The sequence below is a fragment of the Gekko japonicus genome, unplaced genomic scaffold (genome assembly GCF_001447785.1).
Source record: "Gekko japonicus isolate JY-2015 unplaced genomic scaffold, Gekko_japonicus_V1.1 scaffold3127, whole genome shotgun sequence".
NCBI classification, from domain to species: domain Eukaryota; kingdom Metazoa; phylum Chordata; class Lepidosauria; order Squamata; family Gekkonidae; genus Gekko; species Gekko japonicus.
In genome coordinates this window covers 70,443-95,436 of record NW_015168749.1, presented here as the reverse complement: position 1 = coordinate 95,436, position 24,994 = coordinate 70,443, and the positions used below count along the sequence as shown (strand labels likewise).

General features: G+C 42.9%; 2 protein-coding genes across 2 annotated transcripts in view; one reads left to right on the top strand and one right to left on the bottom strand.

Moving 5' to 3' along the window:
• The window catches only part of TIAM2 (T-cell lymphoma invasion and metastasis 2), a gene marked incomplete at its 5' end in the record, with an annotated part of 98,496 nt that extends 87,210 nt beyond the window's left edge, over positions 1–11,286 (top strand). The window contains 5 exons of the mRNA XM_015415634.1: positions 4,198–4,256; positions 5,307–5,412; positions 6,944–7,031; positions 7,340–7,494; positions 10,274–11,286. Coding sequence (XP_015271120.1) covers positions 4,198–4,256; positions 5,307–5,412; positions 6,944–7,031; positions 7,340–7,494; positions 10,274–10,908 — 1,043 coding nt within the window. The remainder of the gene's footprint in view (positions 1–4,197; positions 4,257–5,306; positions 5,413–6,943; positions 7,032–7,339; positions 7,495–10,273) is intronic.
• Positions 11,287–14,059: 2,773 nt separating this feature from the next.
• Positions 14,060–24,994, bottom strand: part of TFB1M (transcription factor B1, mitochondrial) — a 46,379-nt gene continuing 35,444 nt past the window's right edge. Inside the window, exons 7-8 of the mRNA XM_015415635.1 lie at positions 15,601–15,728; positions 14,060–14,691 (exon numbers count right to left, since the gene is read on the bottom strand). Coding sequence (XP_015271121.1) covers positions 14,445–14,691; positions 15,601–15,728 — 375 coding nt within the window. The 3' untranslated portion in view covers positions 14,060–14,444. The remainder of the gene's footprint in view (positions 14,692–15,600; positions 15,729–24,994) is intronic.

The following is a 24,994-nucleotide window of genomic DNA, read 5'->3' as shown; positions in this document are numbered from 1 at the left end:
ACCTATTACAGAAGGAGGGAGGTTAATATGGAGAAATAGTATGAGGCATGGCTGATGTGAGAGTTGGCACGGGGATTTCTTTTATTACAGCTCAAGCCTTAAGCATCAGAGCTCAACTCACACCACTCTCAGAGCTCTCAAGGGTAACTTGCATATCTGTACTTTTGTTTGTAACTGACTATGTAAGGAAAAGTGCAGGAGACTGGATAAAATACTGTTGGGCTGCAGCCTGTCGTTGCCCAAGGATATGGTCAGAATTGTCCGGAGGTCTTTTGTAAGTGAGGCAGTTCTACTTGCTGATTACCTCACTGTGACCATTTGAGTTACTACATGTTTAGCAAAAACTTTTCACATTTTATACATTTCCTGTAGCAAGAACAGGAGCTAGGCATGCTGCAAGAGTGAACACAATGATGAGATGAACATGCACGGAATCTCTTGAGTCCATGCAGAACAAGCTCCTGATTGGATGACTTCATCGTTTTCTGGCTAAATTCACTGGGAGTGCAGTATCACAAAGAACAGGGTTTTTTTGCTCCTGCACAGCAACCATTTGGTTGTTGCAGCTGTTTTTACTAAGGTCTGAGTACTAAATCATCTCATTTACTGGAAAAGTGTCATGATGGTTCCTGTCATTAAATTGATTGACTTATGCAATGCTATTTTCTGTAATTAAAAAGTGCCAGTACTCATATAGAGGGAATTAAGAGATTAAAACATACACCGTTAACCTTCTATAGAAAATTCCAAATTTGCATTATGTACTCATCTGATGCATTTCAAGTAGAGTTGCCAACTTTTTTAACAAGGCTTTGGTCCTGTACCTCAAACAGGCACTTACTCTCCAGAGGTTAGGTGGCATTGCTTATCTTAGTAGAATAAGCTTCACCCATTTCTACAGGTCAAGCTACTATGAAAAATATAACCAAGACAAGACACTTTTTCCTGATCAGTTAGCAACCTTATTCTAGAGCACAAAGCACTCTGCTAAATCAGACCAATGGTTTTGTAGAATCATAGCCTTTTCATTAATTCAGTACTGTGACTAAAACCGAGGGCTTATCAATATACTTATTTTAATAACTGTAGTTTATTTTATTATTGTTGTTGTTTTATTAGGCTTTTAGCCCTCCCTCCCTCCCACGCAAGCAGGCTCAGGGCAGGTTACAACAGCATGAACACAACATAAGCATAATACATCTACTCCAGGGCTCCCTGTGTGTGTACAGGTAGATGTAACCAATCTGAGAGGGGGTGAGCAAATGAAATTAGCTCATGGACCTTCCCAGGCACATTAAAGGAGGCAGTGGTAAGACCGCTCTTGAAGAAACCATGTCTGGACCCTACAGAGCCAGCCAACTACTGCTCAGTTCTGAATCTTCCATTTCTGGGTCAGGTAGTTGAGAGAGTGGCAGTTGAGCAGCTTCAGGATTTCCTGTAAGATTCCTCCATCCTGGACCCATTCCAGTCCAGCGTCCACCCTGGCCATGGGACGGGAGATGGCATTGGTTGCTCTCACAGATGAACTACAGAGACATCTGGATCAAGGCAGATCAGCGCTGCTGTTATCGCTTGATCTGACAGCAGTCTTTGATACCGTAGACTACAGCCTTCTGACCACGACCTTCTGACCCACTGCCTTACGGATGTGGGGATATGTGGGACAGCCTTGCAGTGGTTTTCAGCTCTGGCCCCTGCCTGATGGAACAGTCTCCCAAGTGAGATCCGGGCCCCGCGGGACCTAATGCAGTCCTGCAAGGCCTGTAAAACGGAGATGTTTCACCAGGCCTATGGTTGAGTCAACGGGCACCTCGATTGTATTGGCTTCCGTGCTCTGGTTTGCTTTTTGCTTGCATTATTCTATCTACATTGTTCCATCTGGCACTAAGCTTCATCACTCCAGTTGGAATCAGTTTTAAGCCTGCCTGAAGTCTGGGTCCATGGAATGACAGGCCGTAGGTGGTGGCTCCCTGTGCGGGAGGCCTGCTTATGTCACCTGTCTCCTGCCCCACAAGGGAAGGAGGGGGGGCACGTGGACTGGCTGCCAGTTCCTCTTTCTCCTCCACTGGGCTCTTCTCCCACCACCTTCCCCTACCCAGCTTCTTCCCCCGCCAAAAGAAGAGGAAGAAGAGTTGGTTTGATATCCTGCCCTTCACTACCCAAAGGACTCTCAGAGCGTCTTACAATGACCTTCCCCTTCCTGTGAGGCAGAGAACTGGGACTGACCCAAGGTCACCCCAGCTGGCTTCGTGTGGAGGAATGGGGAATCAAACTCGGTCCTCCAGATTAGAGTCCGCTGCTCTTAACGGCTACGCCAAGCTGGCTCCTCTGCCAGGCTTCACACTCACCCAGCTCGCATTGCAGCAGTGGCTCCTTGCCTGCCTGGGACCATAGCAGCTTGCCCTGCTGCCATTGCTCCCCCTAAGCTGTGGAGTCTTGTGAGCAAAGATTCTACTTTGTGAGCTACTGGCATTAAAGCTGTGAGCGAGCGGCTACCGCATAGATTAGTTTGCTCTGGAGCCATCCTTCCCGAGCGGAGACAAAAATATGTGAGCCGGAGGATAAAAAACTGTGAGCTAGCTCACACTAACTCAGCTTAGAGGGAACACTGCCTGGTTCCCAGACTGCCTCCCCCCCCCCCACGTGGCCTCTTCACCCATCTGGCTGCCTTCTACTTCACAAGGGAGGGAGGGAAGAGCAGGTGACAGCTGACTATTTCTCCACTGCTTCCACTCTTCTACCCACCCCTGGCTCCCTCTCACCAGGCCTCTTCCCCATGAGACCCTCTACGGCCCCCTCCAGGCTTTATGCCCACCCAGCTCCTCGCCTACTCTGGGCTTGCAGCAACTCACCTGCCCTGCCATCGCCCGGCCTCCCTGCACTCCACAATGGAGAAAGGAAGAGAGTCCCCACCCACCCAGCTCGGAGGATGGTGGTGGCTGGGCTCCTTTCTCCCCCAACTCAGGGCACACCCGTGCCTGCCCCAAGCTCCTCACATTTGGTCCAGGGTGACACTCAAGCGGCCCAGTTTGTGTTGTGGCTGTGGTGGCCTTCTCTGGGCTCCTGCTGCCTGGGAACTTGGGGGATCCCCAGAAGAGGTGCTGGTACATCAACTAGATTGCATTGCCTGTTGTTTTTGTCTGTGTGCTCTGTCTGTGCGGTCTATTCAAGAAGTGATTGTGAAAGTGTGATTAGCTAAGATTGGGGATCAGACACTGAAGGCCATCGAACAAACATGGACACACATGGAATTGTCATAATGAGGAAAATTTCTGTTTATTTTTAATGCAGCCACTATTTTAGGTGTGTAGCGTATCACTTAGCCTAGTTTACTAGTTGTCTGCTGCATTCCAGCAGACTGGAAGTTGTAATCATGCAAACTGCTGTGCTGTCAGTATATATAGTCTTTGGGTGTTTCATCTCTGTGTTGTAAGTAACTCTTGACAAGGGACCAAATAGCATTTGTATATATTAAAGGTTGTAATTATTGAGGTATATTCCAACTAGCACTCTTGTAGTTCATTTCACTTCACTTCATTTTGAAGCTCATAATCCTAAAACAAGTACTTGCACGTTTCTCAGTCATACATGCTTCTTCCTCCTGGAACTGCAAGTTCAGGGTTTTTCTTAAAGAACACTGGATTTGCACAGTTGCAAAAGTCTGCGTTGTCTCTACCCACAATACAGTTAATCCAGGTTACTGGGGTGGGAGGGGGAATGGTAGAGATAAGAAAAGAAAATGGAGTGGACAGCTTGGATGGCATTGTGAAGGAACTAGTTATGGCTTCTGTTGAAGAAATGAACAGACAGGATGGTAAATGGATGAATTGGCACAGTGGTCCATGTTTGCTCCAAAAATGAAAGGGCTCTGTTAATGGAGGGGGGAGGGGGGTCAAAGCTCAGACCTAGAGTATATAGGACAATCGTGCAAAAGCTTGTTCTTCTGTAAAGACATTCTCACTTTTGCTCGCCTACGTATCTAGGACATGGAATCCAAACAGTTCCTTCTAGTATGAGATTGCACTGCTTACATAAACATCAGTGGAAAATAGTGCATCCTGACCATTTATTACACACACTCTGAGTTCAAAGAAATAAAATGTCAACTAATGCTTTAACAAAGCATAGGATAAAAGATAAAATACTTGCTTCCCTGCATAATTTATAAAAGGATTTTTTCCCCTTTGTCTCTCTTAGTGTTCAAACGAGCTGTCATACTAGTATATAAAGAGAATTGCAAGCTCAAAAAGAAGTTGGTAAGTTACTTTGGCCCATTTTTAATGCTCACACTTATTTATCGTCTTTATAGCTTACTTTTCTAATAGTCATCTCCCAAAGTGGTTTACATCAATAAAGAGAGCCTCTGAGGCTTAGAGCTGATGATCCTGTGGCCAGTGACAGGAGTCATTGTCCTTTCCCTTCACATTTCTGGTTTCAGGGACACTGGCTGGTAGAGGAGAGTTTTCTCTGGCTGGGAGGGTGGAAGAAAGTTCCCAGTCTCTTTCTCTTCTCTAACTGAAGTCTGAGTCAAGGTGTTCTTGGGAGAAAGGAGGTGTGAAACCACACACACAACTGCCCTGAGCTATGAAACTATGTATTAGTTGGCAGCAGCATCTGTGATCGCGGTGGTTCAAGGAAAGCTGCCTGTTCCATTGTGGAAGTTGCTGCCAGCCAGTAACCCTAAATAACTAGGCTAGCCATTGGTACATGAGACTGCTCATTGAGTGAAGAGGGTAGTACAAGGGACCCTGGCTAGTTTTGTGTGATTTCCCATTGCATTTAGTGCAATATTATAATATCAGTGTTAAATTAATGAGCGTATTAATATTGAACACTGAATCCTGGCAAGCAAAATGGTTAGACTGGCAAGGTGCCTCAGTCTTTAGTCAAGAAGCATGCTCTGCTTAGAGTGATTTTATGAAGAACTTGAGGCTATCTGTCCCTTGTTAAACACTGGCCCCAATGCCGAACACCAGCCACATACGGTATTGTTTCCCTGAGAAGTATTTATAATCTTTACTTCACCAGCACCAAAACATCTTCGTTAAAGGTTGACATTTATATGGTAAGGAATACATTGTATATGAGGACTTTTAATATATCCATCCCAGACAAATTCATTTGGAAGCTCTGTTGGTTTCAATGGCACCTCATTTAAAATAAAATAAATAAATCTGTTAGAATTAGTCTACCTCTTAAAGATAGATAGATAGATAGATAGATAGATAGATAGATAGATAGATAGATAGATAGATAGATAGATATAGATATATAAACTTATTACTTTCCCTTTTTTTCTTCATAAGCCAACTAATGTCCGTACTACACATAATCATGGTGACTTGGATTCATTCAAGTTCCGCTGGCTGATTCCTTTATCTGCTCTTCAAGTCCGACTAGGGAATACAGCAGGTAACTTTTATAAACCTATAGATCTGTGATTCTTAAACTGAGTAACAATAAGGTAAGACTTGTGAAAGTGTGTCAGCAGCAGTGCACTTATTGTTGTCTAACAGTTCGCTAACCTATACATGTTGGAATGATTGAAGGTGGGTTGAAAAGCATTAACTGAGAGCCAGTTTGGTGTATTGTATTGGTTAGGAGTGTGGACTCTAAATCTGGGAGAACTGGGTTTGATTCCCCAATCCTCCACATGCAGCTGCTGGTGTGACCTTGGGTCAGTTACAAGTTCTTTCAAAGCTGTTCTCTCATGAGCAGTTCTTGAAAGAGCTCTCTCAGTCCCACCTACCTCACAGCCACAGGCATCTGTTGTGGAGAGGGGAAGGGAAAGGGATTGTAAGCTGCTCTGAGACTCCTTCGGGTAGTGAAGGGTGAGGTATAAATCCAATCTCCTCCTCCTTTCCTTAATCAAGTAACGAATTAATCACAGATTTAAAATACAGTTTTAATGGCAGCTGCAAGTTCTAGTGTAGCTCTAAACAATTTAAGTGCATCTCTAGATCAGGAAATATGTTTAATGCTCTCTGTATTTAGCCAAATGAAAACTGATTTCTGAATAGCCTCAAAATATCTAGTATACAGAAAGGTTTCTGTAATTGGATAAAAGCAAGCTAGCCAATTGATTAAAAGCTTCACATTTGTTGACATCCTGAATTTCACATTAGCCTGGCAAAGAGCACTGGGTTGCTAATGTGATACTATTAAATGCCCTCAGAATGCATATAAGGGCAGGGATATTTTTCTTTTTTTCTAGTATACCCTCTTATTTTTCCTGTCCATGCAATGTGAATGAATTTTTGCCAATATTATGCTTCAGCTTTTATGTGAGGATATATACTGTGACTAAGAAACTGTGGTGGCTCAAGTGGTTAAGACGCTGAACTGCGGGCTGTGGAAGGTCAGTAGTTCAGCAGTTCAAGACCCGGGTTGCCGCATGACGGAGTGAGCGCCCGTCTCTAGTTCCAGCTCCTGCCAACCTAGCAGTTCGAAAGCAAGAAATTGCAAGTAGATAAATAGGGACCACTTCGGTGGGAAGGTAACAGCGTTCCGTGCGCCTTGGTGTTTAGTCATGCCGGCCACATGACCACGGAAACGTCTTCAGACAGCGCTGGCTCTTCGGCTTTGAAACGGAGATGAGCGCCGCAACCCTAGAGTCGGACTCGACTGGCTTTCGAGCAAGGGAACCTTTACCTTTACCTTTATATACTGTGAGCAACAAAAGGAAAAGAAATGAGCAACGGGGTCAAATATTCCTGCAAGATTGCTAACAATAAGAGATAATTGATCATTTAAGAGTAGGTCATGGAGGTGACTATTTAATCACAAAGTTTCCATGAAGATCATGTTCTATTTATTCGAGCATTCATAATCCACCTATTCCTTCTGTAAAGAGAGCCTACTTTCAGTGTTCTATGAAAAGTACTTTGCTAGATATTGAAATCATGAAATATTTACAACAGCAAGGATTTTTTTCTATATGCAGGAACAGAAAACAACTGCATCTGGGAAATGATTCATACTAAATCAGAATTAGAAGGAAGACCTGAAACAACCTTCCAGCTGTGTAGCAGGTATACTTCCTAGTGCTGATAATGGGACTTTATTCCTAGATGGATTCTTTCCTCTTTCCATCCATTAAAAACATGTAATTTTTAATATACAAAGTTCAGGTCGATATGATTATAGAAATTTACTGCATGGAATGTTACTTGTTTACTTGTTACTTGTTTAGCTGTGTGAACCTACTGTTTGCTCAAAAGCACTAAGCCTTCATGGTGGCTCTCCATTCCCCCCCCCCTCATCTCCGAAGTCTTGATCAATTTCAACTCTAAAGAACTTGCATGATTTAAAATTTAATTCTGTTTCCTCACATCTACAGTGACTGCGAAAGCAAGACCAATATAGTCAAAGTGATTCGTTCAATACTAAGAGAGAATTTCAGGCGCCAAATAAAATGTGACTCGCCTTTGGAGAAAACATGTAAAAGTCGGCTGGTTCTGCATAAGAATCGAATTCCTGTTTCAGCAAAACTGGGTAAGATGAAATTTTCTCCACATACATATCAAAAATGATATCCATACCATTTAAATAATACTCCCAAATGCTCAGATATACATCAAAATACAATAAGGTGCACCCTATGGAAAGTGCTAGATAAGTTTATCTTATAGCTGTGAAATAAGAGTAATAAAATTTATTCCTGGATAAATTGTACTTCCAAGCACACCAGAAAGATTGCATGATGCTATATTACGCCGTCTTTCTGCGGGTTGGAAAGGAAGACTAAAGTTTTATAGTGACGTTCTCTTAAGTTTTATGGCTAACTGACTCATCTCCTTCCTAATTGTTTTGGTGAAGTCACTTATTTTATAGCAGTTTACATTGTATTGAATACAATCTAGCCTTGGAAACAGGCAAGGGGTTTGGAAAGCTCCTTCAAAAAGAGAGCACTCTGTTGCGGCTTAGGATCCTCAGGCTACCTTAGTATATGAGAGGATACAGGCATGCATGCCCCTTAGGCACCTGGGGGTTCCACGTTACAACTTGGCACTTCATTCTCTCCCAAGTTTTTAGATCTGCCTATGTCTGGATTTTGGGGTATGTGAGTACACTTTCACATTTTATAAAAATGATTTACAAAGGATTGCAGAGAGCTAGTCAACATAAAGACCAAGTGATTCCTTCAGCAGCTTTTGTCTAACTGTGCCTACTGAAGTAGTATGTTAAGTGGAAAGGCTGGTTGCAGGATACTGAAGGGAAGAGAGGGATTGCCTGCCACTGCTGGAAGGAAGGAGGAACATCAGAGTCTCAGCACCACGTTGTTGTTGCTAACTATTATTTATTAATTTAATTAATTAGGATTATATCCTGCCCTACCCCAAAAATGGGCTCAGGGTGGCTCACAACACAAGATCTAAATAAATAATAGGTAAAGGTTCCCTTGCTCGAAAGCCAGTTGAATCCGACTCTAGGGTTGCGGTGCTCATCTCTGTTTCAAAGTCGAAGAGCCAGCGCTGTCCGAAGACATTTCCGTGGTCATGTGGCCGGCATGACTAAACACCAAGGCGCATGGAACGCTGTTACCTTCCCACTGAAGTGGTACCTATTTATCTACTTGCAATTTCTTGCTTTCGAACTGTGACTAACTGTCCCCTCAATGGCTCTTGGTAGGCAACCAACTTCTGTCAGTAAAAACAAAAAAAGGACTTTCAGCATAACCCCCTCCCCCGCCCACTGTACTTTCTCCTCAGTGCCTGTTGCTAGGCAACCAGGTTCTGTCTGTAAAAGGCCCTTTCCACACCTATTTTGGCTTTTGTGAGAAAACACATCGGGGCCAGTCCTGATAGGGTTGCCAACGTCAGGTGGGAAATTCCTGGAGATTTGAGGGATGGAGGGTGAGGTTTGAGGAGGGGTGGGACCTCAGACAGGTGCAATGCCATGGACTTCACCCTCCAAGCCAGCCATTCCCTCCTGGGGAACCATTGTTGCCAATCTCCAGGTGGGGGCTGGAGAACACTCAGAATTATACCTGTTCTCTAGGAGGGAGGGGGAGGAGATGGAAAGCTGAAGCCAGGGGGCAGATAACAGTAGGTTGATGGTTGGCTGGAAGGGAGATAGGGTTGCCAACTCCAGGTTGGGGAATTCCTGGAGATTTGAGGGGTGGAGCCTGGAGAGGGTGAAGTTTGAGGAGGGGTGGGACCTCAGACAGGTGCGATGCCATAGACTCCACCCTCCAAGCCAGCCATTCCCTCATGGGGAACCATTGTTGCCAGTCTCCAGCGGACGGATGGAGATCACACAGAATTACAACTGCTCTTCAGGTGGCAGAGATCAGTTCCCCAGGAGAAAATGGTGAACTCTCTGTCATTATACCCTGCTGAGGTCGCTACAGCAAATTGACGCTGAGTGCCCAAGGCCAGGGCACTCTCCCTGAGCCTCTTCCTAGAGATCGTTGTATTTATTTCCACAACGGGCCTTATTCCTAGTGAGACAATAAAACAAGATAGCAGTAAAAGCAAGACAAAAACTCCAGGGCAGTTCTTAATGCCTTCTGTAGGATGAATTCATTCAAAGATGGTGGAACAGCTCCATTCTGCAGGTCCTGTGGAACTGTAACAGGTCCTGCAGGGCCCGGATCTCACACTAAGTGGACATCTTTCGGGCCAGGGACTACCAGTAGATGTTGGTCAGCAGAGTGCAATGCTCTCCATGGCACATATGGGGAGAGACGGTTCTGTAAGTATGCTGGTCCAAGGCCACATAAGGCTTTAAAGGTCAATACCATAACCTTGAATTAGCTAGCAGCCCCCACTGGCTTAAAGCAGTTCACGTCAGGCAACAGCTGCACACTTACATAGTGCTGACTTGACCTCCCAGGCCTTATGGACGAGGGTAGGAATTCCTTTGCAGTGGCAGCTGGCTCCACTTTACCAGCGCCTGCTGCTGTTCCTCTTAGCATTGGAGGAGCAATGTGTTGGCTTTCACAATGACCAAAAAGGAAGCTCCCCCCACCTCTGTGGTGCCGGCACAGTTTATACATATTCTTAACTCCCCATGTCCAGGTGCCAAGTTTGAAATTTGTGAAATGCAGTTTTATGAAAAGTCTTGCCTGTATCCTATGTGAAGATGGCATAAGAATGCCTCAGTTGAGCCTGACCACAGCTGCCTGTTAAGGTTATTAATACTGACACTTCTAATGGAGAAATTATAATTGAATTGTAAGATTTTTATTAATAGCGTTGCAACTAGTTGTTGTTACTTATAAAAATTCTTATATCGGACTGGAATTACTTAAGTATTTTATGTTGGGCAGCTTCCTCAAGATCCTTGAAACTACTGAAGAGCTCTTCCAGTAATGAATGGAGCACTGAGGCTGGCAAAGGAAATTCTCTGGATTCTGATGAATGCAGCCTCAGCAGCAGTACTCAGAGTAGCAGCTGCCATACCACAGACAGCATCCTGGAGTCTAAAAATTCATCTCCTGTGAAACATCTGCAGAACTCTGCATCTGATTTCTCCGACAGCCCTGTCAAGGAGTCTGACATTCTAAGTGACGATGAAGATGACTACCCACACATTCCGAAGAAAAGCAGCCCCACAAAGGACATAGAAATCCAATTCAAGCGCCTGAAAATTTCCGAGAATGCCAGTGAGGTCACAGAGGAAATGTATCCTCTTGAGAGAGATGGTGGGCATGGGGCAGGAGAACATCCTAAGCTGGTGCGTGCCCACTTCTGTCCCATTAAACGGAAGGTGAACAGTACCAGACGTGACAGAGGAACTTTGCTGACCATGCAAGAGCATCACCAGTCACTTGACAGTCATCCTGATGCTTCAAGCTTTGATCTTAATTCAATATTAGAAAGGGAATTTAGTGTACAGAGCTTAACTTCAGTGGTTAATGAAGACTGCTTTTATGAAACTGTGGACAGGCATGGAAAGTCCTAGCTTCACGAGGCAGATTTTTCCTCCCACAAGATTCCAAAACAGATGATTGTTGTATTCTGAGAAGCTACTAACTTTTCAACTTAATGCACTACTGTGTTTCTCCACAGAAGTAGTTGTAAAGGCTTAAGTTATTTTAATTTATTGTGGAACAAAAAATAATTAGTTTAAACCACCCAGAATCTGTAAACTAAGTTCTCTTTTGCATAAAATTAGGTAGCTTTTAAACATTATGGGAAAAGAGAAACGGGGGGGAAATGATCTACAATTTTGATAAGGGTCCAAACAGCTTTAGTGATTTGGGCATTTAATTTCCACAGTTTTAATTTTTGCTTTATTTAAAGCAGTTGAGGTTTTAATTGAGCTTAAAAAAAATAAAAAGCCCACACTATGAAGCAAGGTGTTGTTTATACTTTATTTTATATATATATGTAAATACAAAAGTCTGTACTGTAATCTTATTTTATTGTATTTTTTATTTTCTCTACAAGCCTGTACAGTAAAATGTTCTATTCAGTAGGATGTTCGTTGTGTTTTGCCTTTTTCTCTGAGGTACTGAGTTCAACATATGGGCATTCAATCTTCTGCTTGTTCTATCCTTGTTTATGCTGTCAAATTGTCAATGTAGGTAGGGTGTTCCATTTTAGGGAAAAACCTGTATTTATTCTGTAATCCTGATGCTCATCTTCTTTTGCCTTCACATTCATTTTAGATACGCTTTGCTCCCAGAAGATATGAAAATATGCACACTTGCTGAAATACTTCACTCCACCGTTAGTCCTTTTGCTTCGCTAAAGCAACCTGTCATCCTCAGTCCTTTCTAAGTTGCAGTTCTTCCTCTTTTTCTTCCATTTCAGTTCTTCCCGGTAGTTGTAAACAAACAGCTTTGGGTCTTCATCACACATTTTCCTGTACACGTCACAAAGATTTTTAAAGTGAAACATAGAAAGCTGAGTTGGGCGCAGAGTTGGATCAACATCAGCTAACATGAGCATCTGTTCAGCTTTTTCCAGACGTTCAGCTTCAGGAAACAAGATTCTGAAAAGAAGCAGTGGTAATGATTGAAAAAAGGGAACTGTACAAATTACCATTTAATGTCATTATGATTTTTAATTCATCAAGCCCAGAACCACTAGTGGCAGCCAATCTCTGCAAAGTGACTATATTGTAATATAATTTGTTTCATTGTATGTTGTATAGTCAGCCCACTCCAGTGATTTCAAAGGCAAAACATTCATCCTTCTCACTTCATATTGTAACAGGGTGAAGACAAATAACAGCTTTCCCCTCAGAGGAATGGATGTTTAATACACCTGAGTAATGTGAAAAAGTGAGCTGGGGGTGGCTAAATATGAAAGAAAAAACTGCACAATAACACTTTTTGGTCTTGGCAACTGTCTGTGCTCTTCTTGCACCCAGCCCAGGCATCCATGCAGCTAGAGTAAGAACAGCAGCCACTGGAACACACCAAAGCACAATATCAAAAAATGCAAAGAGGCTGGTCTCAAGATGTCAGAATTATATGCTCCACCCTAAAGGATGTTGTTCTAAGTCTCTGGAGTGTGACCTTCTTTAAAGGTCAATACCATAACCTTGAATTAGCTAGCAGCCTCCACTGGCTTAAAGCAATTCACGTCAGGCAACAGCTGCACACTTACATAGTGCTGACTTGACCTCCCAGGCCTTATGGACGAGGGTAGGAATTCCTTTGCAGTGGCAGCTGGCTCCACTTTACCAGCGCCTGCTGCTGTTCCTCTTAGCATTGGAGGAGCAATGTGTTGGCTTTCACAACGACCAAAAAGGAAGCTCCCCCACCTCTGTGGTGCCGGCACAGTTTATACATATTCTTAACTCCCCATGTCCAGGTGCCAAGTTTGAAATTTGTTAAATGCAGTTTTATGAAAAGTCTTGCCTGTATCCTGTGTGAAGATGGCATAAGAATGCCTCCATTCAACCTGACCACAGCTGTCTGTTAAGGTTATTAATACTGACACTTCTAATGGAGAAATTATAATTGAATTGTAAGATTTTTATTAATAGCGTTGCAACTAGTTGTTGTTACTTATGAAAATTCTTATATCGGACTGGAATTACTTAAGTATTTTATGTTGGGCAGCTTCCTCAAGATCCTTGAAACTACTGAAGAGCTCTTCCAGTAATGAATGGAGCACTGAGGCTGGCAAAGGAAATTCTCTGGATTCTGATGAATGCAGCCTCAGCAGCAGTACTCAGAGTAGCAGCTGCCATACCACAGACAGCATCCTGGAGTCTAAAAATTCATCTCCTGTGAAACATCTGCAGAACTCTGCATCTGATTTCTCCGACAGCCCTGTCAAGGAGTCTGACATTCTAAGTGACGATGAAGATGACTACCCACACATTCCGAAGAAAAGCAGCCCCACAAAGGACATAGAAATCCAATTCAAGCGCCTGAAAATTTCCGAGAATGCCAGTGAGGTCACAGAGGAAATGTATCCTCTTGAGAGAGATGGTGGGCATGGGGCAGGAGAACATCCTAAGCTGGTGCGTGCCCACTTCTGTCCCATTAAACGGAAGGTGAACAGTACCAGACGTGACAGAGGAACTTTGCTGACCATGCAAGAGCATCACCAGTCACTTGACAGTCATCCTGATGCTTCAAGCTTTGATCTTAATTCAATATTAGAAAGGGAATTTAGTGTACAGAGCTTAACTTCAGTGGTTAATGAAGACTGCTTTTATGAAACTGTGGACAGGCATGGAAAGTCCTAGCTTCACGAGGCAGATTTTTCCTCCCACAAGATTCCAAAACAGATGATTGTTGTATTCTGAGAAGCTACTAACTTTTCAACTTAATGCACTACTGTGTTTCTCCACAGAAGTAGTTGTAAAGGCTTAAGTTATTTTAATTTATTGTGGAACAAAAAATAATTAGTTTAAACCACCCAGAATCTGTAAACTAAGTTCTCTTTTGCATAAAATTAGGTAGCTTTTAAACATTATGGGAAAAGAGAAACGGGGGGGAAATGATCTACAATTTTGATAAGGGTCCAAACAGCTTTAGTGATTTGGGCATTTAATTTCCACAGTTTTAATTTTTGCTTTATTTAAAGCAGTTGAGGTTTTAATTGAGCTTAAAAAAAATAAAAAGCCCACACTATGAAGCAAGGTGTTGTTTATACTTTATTTTATATATATATGTAAATACAAAAGTCTGTACTGTAATCTTATTTTATTGTATTTTTTATTTTCTCTACAAGCCTGTACAGTAAAATGTTCTATTCAGTAGGATGTTCGTTGTGTTTTGCCTTTTTCTCTGAGGTACTGAGTTCAACATATGGGCATTCAATCTTCTGCTTGTTCTATCCTTGTTTATGCTGTCAAATTGTCAATGTAGGTAGGGTGTTCCATTTTAGGGAAAAACCTGTATTTATTCTGTAATCCTGATGCTCATCTTCTTTTGCCCTCACATTCATTTTAGATATGCTTTGCTCCCAGAAGATATGAAAATATGCACACTTGCTGAAATACTTCACTCCACCGTTAGTCCTTTTGCTTCGCTAAAGCAACCTGTCATCCTCAGTCCTTTCTAAGTTGCAGTTCTTCCTCTTTTTCTTCCATTTCAGTTCTTCCCGGTAGTTGTAAACAAACAGCTTTGGGTCTTCATCACACATTTTCCTGTACACGTCACAAAGATTTTTAAAGTGAAACATAGAAAGCTGAGTTGGGCGCAGAGTTGGATCAACATCAGCTAACATGAGCATCTGTTCAGCTTTTTCCAAACGTTCAGCTTCAGGAAACAAGATTCTGAAAAGAAGCAGTGGTAATGATTGAAAAAAGGGAACTGTACAAATTACCATTTAATGTCATTATGATTTTTAATTCATCAAGCCCAGAACCACTAGTGGCAGCCAATCTCTGCAAAGTGACTATATTGTAATATAATTTGTTTCATTGTATGTTGTATAGTCAGCCCACTCCAGTGATTTCAAAGGCAAAACATTCATCCTTCTCACCAATTTCTTCAACTAAAAAACCTGATCTCACTTCATATTGTAACAGGGTGAAGACAAATAACAGCTTTCCCCTCAGAGGAATGGATGTTTAATACACCTGAGTAATGTGAAAAAGTGAGCTGGGGGTGGCTAAATATGAAAGAAAAAACTGCACAACAACACTTATTGGTCTTGGCAACTATCCGTGCTCTTCTTGCACCCAGCCCAGGCATCCATGCAGCTAGAGTAAGAACATCCGCCACTGGAACACACCAAAGCATAATATCAAAAAAATGCAAAGAGGCTAGTCTCACGATGTCAAAGTTATATGCTCCACCTAAAGGATGTTGTTCTAAGTCTCTGGTGCTTTTTGGATGTATTTTTACATCTTTTCTCTCCAACTGGGTCCCAACATGGCTTATCACATCATTCTGCTCTTCCCTACCTTAGCCTCACAACAACAGTCCCATGAGTCAAGTTAGCTCGAGACAGTGTGATGGTCCCAAGGTAGCCTAATGTGCTTCCAAAGCAGAGATTTGACCCTGATTGCTAGCTATCCCTTTAACCACTAGGCTTCACGCCTGAGCCATGGTGACATTTTCCACTGTCATCAGCTGCCACAGTTGTCAAGTAAACATGCATGTGTGAGTACACTTTAAGTAGCAGCTGCACCAGCATTCATGTTACAAACAGATATTTATACTTGTGAAAGAATTCCAACCGTATTCCTTGATGACAGTGTTTTCTTCTGAACTGAAAAACACTTTGAACAACTTTCTCCACCAGCTTAAAGGGCTGTTGTATCTTTGGTTGCACCAACGGTGTAAAATGTATGATAGTCACATCCACCTGTGAACAGAAAAAATATGACTCAACATTATCTCAATCGATTTAATGAGAACTTGCATTCAAAGAACGGTAGGAGTGAAAACGGAAAATTATCCAGTCACACTGCAGAATGTAAGCTGGGCATATAGACTCGTTGCTGTAATAGCTGAACAGAAACCAGACTTGAGAACGAACAATAGGTTCAGGGTTCAGATTCCATAGACTTCAAATGCATATGCAGTTGTCTGCTACGCATGGTTTGCCCTGCAACGTGTGTCTTGTCCAGAGGCATAAGAAATTCCTTTATCAATGCAATGTCTTTCCAGTCCCAGTGAAAGGTAGCTCTCCAGTCCTGTTCTGCAGCCATGGGGCTGTTCTAGCATTCCACTCAGCATCCTGGTGCTTATCGTACTTGCTACAGCAGCCACTTGGCCTCCCTCTTTTCCTCCATACTGCTCAGCTAGTTAGGGACAGGAGCTGGCACTCTGTCAAAAAGAGTTTTTAAGTGGACAGCCACTGCATGGCTGTAACCATGTAAGCAAAGTGGCAACAGCTTCCAAGGATGCAGCCCCACCAGAAACCATTTAGCAAGCTTTTGGGTGCTTCAGCTCCCAGCAAGAATCAAGGCTGACCTCCTAAAAAGCAAGGGAAAAGTAAGATTCTTCTTGCCCTGTCCTGTTAGGGCAAGAAGCAAGGGGGGAAAGCCTGCAAAAGCTCCACACAGCCTGCTACCATTCTTCAGAGGAGTCGAACTAAGACTCAAAGGAGACCTACATCCCAGAGAGAAGCCAACTCTTACTGAACTACTAGGTTGGACAGTGAGTCTCACTCGGTCCAGAACACTGTACACTTATCCAGTTCATACACTGAATCAAGGTAGGGTGTGATGGTCAGAGCCAATCTCCTTTGTATCCTGGAGTCTCAGAGAGAAAGCCAGCAATGGCCAATCAGTGTCCTTGGAAACTTGGGGGGGGGGGGTTTGAACCTGGGTCTCCCAGACCTTACCCCAACACTCTAGCCACACTACGCTTGCACTCAAGTGATTTACATAACACCTAAGCTCCGTCAACTCACTTAAGTGTACTTTCAGGGTCATGAATCGGCCCTAAGCAATTCTGTGGAGGAGAGATTCATGATTCACCTTTCTAAGCACATTTCCATCAAAAAGGTGGGATGAAAAGGGATTAAAAATAAATGTACAGGTGAGTAGGGAATATACAACATCTGCCGAGTTATACAAGAAGCACCAATGGTTATAGGTTAACAACTATATTTTACTGTTCTTAAAAACAGAGTTTGTTTACTTGAATAATACTCCTTTGGGAAACTTCTGAGGTTCCTTAAAAGCTATGTTTCTCTTGTCAAGCCTCCAAAAACCTAGTCTAAAACTACCTCGTACCCCACTAGTGAGCCTTTGCCCAGGCTGTCCCCCCTCTCCCCCTAAGCTTTCTGGAGCAACTCTGTTTTGCAGCCACATTGGAAAGCTAAGAAAGTAGGAGACAACCACCACCACCCCTTTCCAAGAGGCTGTTCCAGAGGCATGATGCAGCCATTGGTTTGGCCCAGACTGTTGCTGGGCATACTTTAGACAAGAGGGTTACTGCCATTAGACCTTGCTGGGAAGACCAAAGCCGCTTCATGTGAACATGCACATAAAGGCAGTCCTTCAATGTGGATTAATAGAGGATCTGGAATAAAATCTCCATCCCATATGAGTTTTCAGCAAGCTGTAGTTATCTCTAGAGATCTCCCAGTTTTATTTTCCTGCTAACTGGCTACAGTTGGGGCCTAGCTCTTAGTTAGAAGTGCTGTGGTTAGAGTCCCAATGTACACTGTGTCAAGCCAAGAACCAGGGAACTGCCTGCGATGGGAATGAGAAATACAGAAATACAGCCCTGGTTTCAGAATCAGTGGGAAGGGTAATCCTCACAAGACAGTCTCCATCCCACCACTGAGTCCAAAGTTTCATTTTGCTACCGGAAATTATTTGAATTCTTATAAAGATAAAAACCTAATAATTTCTGAATTTATCCTGTCTTATTGCTTTCATTGTAATTTCACAATTCAGAGCTAAAATAGCTAACAAAACCAAAAAAGACTTAGGCATGCCGAATTCTTTGGCTGTTATCCATAGTTCTGAACAAGATGCTAAAGGAAAACTTTAAGAGTTATCTTAGAAAGGACCACTTTTTCATATACTGTGGTCATTAGCTTTGGGAATACAAACTGACTTGCTTATTCCTTTTTTTAACCCACCATTTCTTTACTCCGAGGAGCTCACAGCAGTGTACATGCTCTCCCCCATTTATCCTGCACAACAACCCTGTGAGGTAGGCCAGGGTGAGAGAAAGTGACAGGCTTTAAGTCAAGCTCAGTGTGGAGTAATGATCAGCATGTTAGACTAGGACCAGGGGCACTTTGGTTCAAATTCCCACTTGGTGATTAAGCTTCTTAAAGTGCTTTGTGGAGGAGCCATTTGACATCAGTGTCCTGAAAGGAAAACACTGTTTCAGGCAGAAGGCATGCAGAATTATGGCAGATCCCATCCCACTGAAAGAAAGAATTAAACCTTGTTAAAAAAAATGTCCAATGCATTAAATGTAAGTTGGCATTTAAGGTGAAACAGCTGACAGAACTGTAATCTCGGGGTTACGTTTGGATGTTTTCTGCTTGTGGAAATATGAGGCACTTCACACTGCTCACTCCATTACAGCCTTGAGTTCCTAGAACTCTAGGAAAGCTGATTTGTAACTATGGCAATGGATCCAGGAAAATGCTGTTCACTTGCAACAGGATGCTTTAAAATTATAGACATTATGTGCTATTTCTGGGCTGTGCATCTTAGCAGGCAGGATTACAAAGTCTAATAGAATACATATAAACACACTTAACATCGTTGCTGACATTACTAGCCTCTCCGCTTTATTTTGCAAATATTTTAACAGCGCAAAAATGACTTCCGGGAAAACAAAGAAAAGATCACTTTCTTTGGGGAAAAGACCCTACATGTATGTCTCTATCCCAGGGGTGGACAAACTTGCTTAACGTAAGAGCCACACAGTAACATCAGATATCTGAGAGGCGCAAGACATGAACAAATATTATATATGTTTTTATTGGAAAATATGCAAATTTGCTTTTTATTAACATTAACGTTTAATAAGACTGCCAGAAACAAAAACAAAAGGGGTGAAAAGAGATATTGATAATGATATTTAAAGAGACAAATGCTTTCTCCAAGCCGGCCAGGGTGGGTGGGGGCTTTGAAAACGCATTTAAAGTTGCTTTCTTTCTCTGCTCTCCCCCCCCCCCACCTCAGGCCTACCCATGGAGGGGAACAATGGCTGGGGAAGGGAAGACTGCCTCCCCTCCGCTTCCCCAGCCACCCTGCCGGGAGGAGCACAACATGTGTGAAAGGGCCACATGGGGCTCCCAAGCCGCAGTTTGGCCACCCTTGCTCTAGCTATCCTATCACTTTTGCTGCCATTTTTTCCATAAAAACAAGGGGGGGATTCTATATAGTGCGACAACTGAAATACAGTTCAGCAAAGTAAGCAAGCAGACTATTAGAAAAAGCATACAACCACAATGAGTACAAGGGCAGCCCATGAAGGCTCAAAATAAGCCACTTTAAATAAAGTCTGAGTGAGTCAGAAGGAGAAATCCCCACTCCATCCTGCCTGGTTCCACCCCAGATAAGCAACAGGGCACCAACTGGGCAGGCAGCTGGGCAAGCAAACCAAAGACTCTAACAAGCAGTGAGCCTGGACTATGCATCATTGACTGGATGACACCCCCTCCCCCCCCGCACATACACATACACACACACACCTCCCAGACAAACAGCTATGGCTACAGAAACTCAACAGGGCTAAAGACTCCAGAAGACAAAGGGATAAACATGGTTAAAATATGTTGCCTTGTGTTTTAGATCATCTGGGATTCAAGCATGCTGTATAAAACTCAAGGACAGATCATTTAGGGTACAGACATCAGAGTTCATGGGCTGTTGCTCAAATTCTACTTCTTGAAACATATAAATACCACATAACTTCAATCTTAGGCCAACTGCACTGGCTACCCATTTGCTCCTGTTTACCTGTCTTTGGAAACATTTTCTTGTATCTGTTCCCCCTTGTCCCTTGAGATCTGCTCCATATTCTATCATTTGTCCAAGTAAACACTGCAAGAGTAGAGAGAGTTTTGTCTGGTGCTGCACCCACAGTGTGGAATGCCCTCCCAAAGGACCATTACAGGCTGTTTCCCAGATAATAAACTACCTTTATTTTTAAAAGCCTCTTACTAGTGGTTGAGTGAAAGTTGTGTTAAATGGCTGGCTTCTAAGGTGGCTGCTAATATTTTAAATATTTAAAGCCCTGACCTGAATAGCCCAGGCTAGTCCAGATCTCGGGAGCTAAACAGGCTCAGCCCTGACTAGTAGTTGGATGGGACACCTCCAAGGAATACCATGGTTGTGACACAGAACACACGAACCTGCCTTATTCTGAATCACACCCTTGGTCCATCAAAGTCTGTATTGTCTTTGGCAGCAGCTCTCCAGTGGCTCAGGCAGGGGGTCTTTCACTTCACCTCCTGCCAGATCCTTTAACTGGAGATGCTGGGGATTGAACCTGGGACCTCCTGAATGCCAAGCATGTGCTCTACCACTGAGCTACAGCCTCACTGAGGCAGGCAATGACAAACCACCTCTGAAGTCTCTTGCCTTGAAAACCCTATAAGGTTGCCATAATTCAACTGTGACTTTACTGAATTTTAAAAAATGTGTACATTGCCATTGTTTTCTTTGCACAAACAGCATCTATAAGAATGTATGCACACACACACTGCTGAGCCCTTCCAAATGGTAACTGACCTTTATTAACTGCTTGAAGTTCCGTACTAGTCCAAAGTCCGTTACAACAAAAGCACGACACATCCACAGGGTCCCTGTTGCTGTCAGTCTGGGTTAAAATGTTCACAACTGAACTGTTCTGTGTCAACAGCATATGCACGTGGTTATCCACTCTTCCACCTTTCCAGGATCAGCCACAGTGCTGACAATTACATTTTTAAGTGTTGATCATCATTAACTCTAATATATTTATAGACCCACTATAGCAAGTCTACTTGGGAGAATATACCACTTAGCTCAACTAGTCATGCTCCAGTCTGAGGACTGAAACTTTCTCCAGAGCCTCCAAAGTTCAATACAACTGTAGGGATGTGTCCTCTGCCCCCTCTTCTGCGACAGAAGGAGCACGGATTGTCCCTGCAATGACCATGAGCTTCGGAGTCACTCCCCACAAACTGAGACGTCTCGCTGCTTCCAAATACCTTCAAAGCCCAGACTTACATCAGAGAACCAATCCCTGCCTAAATTGTGAATGGGCAGGTCAGTGGTGACCAAAGTTTGCCTGGCCCAAGAGGCATGGAAGTCTTCACGTCACTGTGTAATAGTAGCCTTAAAAATCACATTTAAAAGAACGCAGACGCCTTTTATTCCAAGACACTGAAGCAAATGAGAAAACTGTGTGGCTGTCAATAAACTCGTATCACAAACCAATTCCCCTTCTCCTTTCTGCATTTCTAGAGAACAATCGGGAAAACTCATATTTATCTTGCTGCACAATCAGCAGGTTTCCCCTTCCCACTTGACAAGCTTCTCCTTGCTGACTTGTTTAGACCTCCTCAGCAGTGCTCTGTATTTATCAGAGAAGCATCATCAGCAAACATTGCTGCTTTGGTGCCCGACACTCCTCAGAGAAAGTGACTACAGAACGAACCTGTGGGGGTTACAAGCGACCACTACCAGGTATGTAAACTTGACCACATAGAATTGTCACTTTCATGTACTTAAATCTAGCACACCATAATTCCTAGAAGAAACAGTGGAAGCCTAGTTGTGTGTTTGAGTGTGGGTGGGTGCAATATAAAACTGCTTGCTTTTTCAGGGGCAGCAAAGTTCATTCTGAAGTTTTTTTTCTTATACTTGAAGCATTTTTTTAAAAAAACTCAATAAATATTCAGTTTCATTTAATACAAGCTTCTCAAAAGCTTTCGTATTCTCAAAGCTTCCAGGCTGTTGGCAAAAATTCACAGAAAGCATTACACATTTAGAGTGCTGGGTTTACATGCGTTTGCCCCATAATCTCTTTTGCTTTCCCTCCCTAACCAAAGTATTTTTTCCAGTACGGCTTCAGTAAACAAAGTAGTCCTTTATTCCCCTGTAGATGGTACTGAGACAGGGCATGAGGAGCAGTGCTGTGCTAGCAGCACCAGAGAGCTATTTTTGCTTAATAAAAAACCAATGCCTTTTTCTTATGAGGCACAGCAAGCTTTACATTCAGGAGAAGTTTTGTTTCCACGGTTCCTCTTGCCAAGAAAGCGTCTTGGTACATCCCATCTGGCTGTGAGTATTAAGATTACACTCCCACATTGCAGTTCATGACTGTTGTAAGGGATGTATAAGACATAATCGCATGTTTATATAAGTTATGATGACAAAGTGTTGCTACTGCTGCTTTCGATTCCTATGTGCTTTAATTTTAAATCTGCTGAAACGAATACATTGGAGTAATGATAGAATGTCTACAAGAGAGTGAAAACTGATGGGACGGTACCACCCAGGGACGGCTCAATTCCCCAACTGTCTTGTGGGCTGCAGAGCCGTGCACCTGCTCTGTGTGGCCACTGCCACATTGATGAAAGAAGCTCTCAGCAGACGGCACACCTCCAGCCCCTGCCATGAATATCACTCAACAGAAGGGGGGGGGGGGGGTTTAGGGAAATGATTTCTTTACCAAACCTGCCACTAGTAGTATTTGTGTTTGTTGTGGGAAAGTAAGCTTTGAGAGCACACACGAGGTCTGAAGGCTTTTGCATACCTCATTCGAGTTTCAGAATCAGTTGCTTCTACAGCAAATATAAAAATTTAGTTAGTCAGTTATGCATCTGCCCATCTTTTCCACAGACAAACTCAATGGCAGAAAATATCCATTGCTTCTGCTTTCATGCAATGCGGAGTTTTCACATATTGCTTGGTAATTTCTCGGGATGGCACACCTCTCGAAGCCTGCAGCTTATCTAGAAAGAAGAAGATACATTCTTCTGTCTGCCCTGGCCACCTTCTCCAGATTGGAAAGTGCCAGGGACACTTTACAACCCCGCAGAAAGGGCAAGATAGGAACAGCTGCAAGACCCTTCCCTCTTTATCCATCCACCGTAAAAAAAATAAAAATAAACGAGCAGCCTATCACTACTAGAGTCCTGCAACAGAAGGCAGAGCATGAGCTGAGAGAACCGAGTAAGGGGACGTTCTGGAAACTTCATGCTTCTTCATTTCTATTATTACTGTTCAGAGAGTAAAACATTTCCTAAAAGGTAACTGAAAAAGGATGTGGAAATAAATAATCCACTAACATGTCTTCTATCAGACAGAGAAGATGAATTATCTACTGTTTTGAAATCTTCTAAAAATATACAAATTTAGAAGTAAAATTACTTAATCTTCCCCTGACCACAGAAAGAACTCTATAGTCAGTGGATATAGTTGTCAGGATAGACATATGCCCAAAGGCATACAAAGGAATGTTCATCGAAACATATATTTTAGTAGACAGAATACATTATTCACCAAAAGGGTTAAAAGTGGTCTTGAAAAGCAACTCTGCTCCTACAGAGATCTGGCTCAGCAGGTTAAAAAAAAATAAGGCTGGCTCAGCAGAGATTTTTCTAAAAAATGTGTATGTTGACAGCAAGTTTTTATTCTAAGTCTTGTTATACACATGAGAAATACATAAGCAGAAGAATCCATTAATTACTAGATTGTGAACACTACATTTAGGGGAGTTAGCAACTGCACATACCCGTTCCCAGGAGAGGTTAGATCATCTGTCATTCAGGTCTGCATGTTTAATCCCTAAATTACATATAAACATCTAATCCAACCAAATTCTCTTATTGCTATTTCTCCTATTGCCAGTGCTCCTCCTAATAGCAAGCCTGATTGTTGAGGGCAACCAAATGGGGCCACCCAAGGATAAGGGAGAGGTTTCTGGCACAACTTTGTAATTTTTTAGAAAAGGAAAGTAGATTGAGAAGGACAAAGCAAATGACAGAGGCATGGAAAGTTGTCAGTTTAAAACAAATATGAGGGGTGGGTGACAAATGCACCATTCAAGCTCATAATGGCTAATTGTACACTTGCAGGAATGAGGTGTGTAGCCCCTCAACCAAGCTCTCTGATATGCCACAAGGAGAAAGACAAAGCAACCTTCCCCTCCACTTTACCAACTATGCTCAGGGCTAGAAGAACAGTTCCTGCTCACCTAGCCTCAAGTCTCAGCAACAGGATGCTACATTGTTGAGGTTTGGGCCTAGGTGAGCTAGAAGCTACCTACCAGTCCCAGTGGGCTGCAATCTCATGATACTGGAAGAGGGGAGGGTATTAAAGATGAAAACTCACACATACATGGCATATAGGAACTAGTGATTCATAAGCTGGGACTATATTGTTGTGTGTGTGTTTTAGGGTTGACCATTTTTCTACCACTGCTGCACCAGGAAGCCAGGACCAGGAGGTCTCTTGGCCTCACTCTAGCTGCGTGTTTCTATGAAGCTGCTCAGACCAAGACCGATCACTGATCAATTTAGTTAACGTAGCTCAGTATTGCCTACTCTGACTGGCAACTATTTGATCCATGCTCTTTACTACAGAAGTAGAATCTTATCCTTGTCAAAGCTTTAGAGTTATTAAGCCCATGTCCATGTCACTATGACCTCTACACTGCAATCCCCACCTGCAAGGTCCACAAATAGAATACTGAGTAAAAGCATAATGGATTAAATTCCATTTGCTTGAAGATTTCACCCAATGGTCTCTCTTTAATGCACCTCACCTGCCATAGCGCATTTTATTTACGAGAGCACCAAAACAGTCAGAAGTGGATCCTCTAAGGTCCCCAGAGCCTGATGGGGGAAAGACAGAAAAGATACGTCTCTGTAAGTGGAAAGCTTGTAGGAACCAACACACTGGATTTCCCCATCTCTACTGTTTAATCCTCTAATACAGTGGTCTTCAGCTCAGGTGTCAAGACCCTCAGGTAGGTCACATTGTCCCACCTTATAAATTACTAGTTCCTGCTTTTTAGATGGACTTACTACTAGACTGCATGTGTAGAGAGCGAAGGAACTATACCTCCTGCTTCTCTCTGCACACACATTGAATCAATAGGACAGTGAGGCAAGGTCATTCAGTAGTGGAGATTTTTGTGAGTGTCCTGATGAAT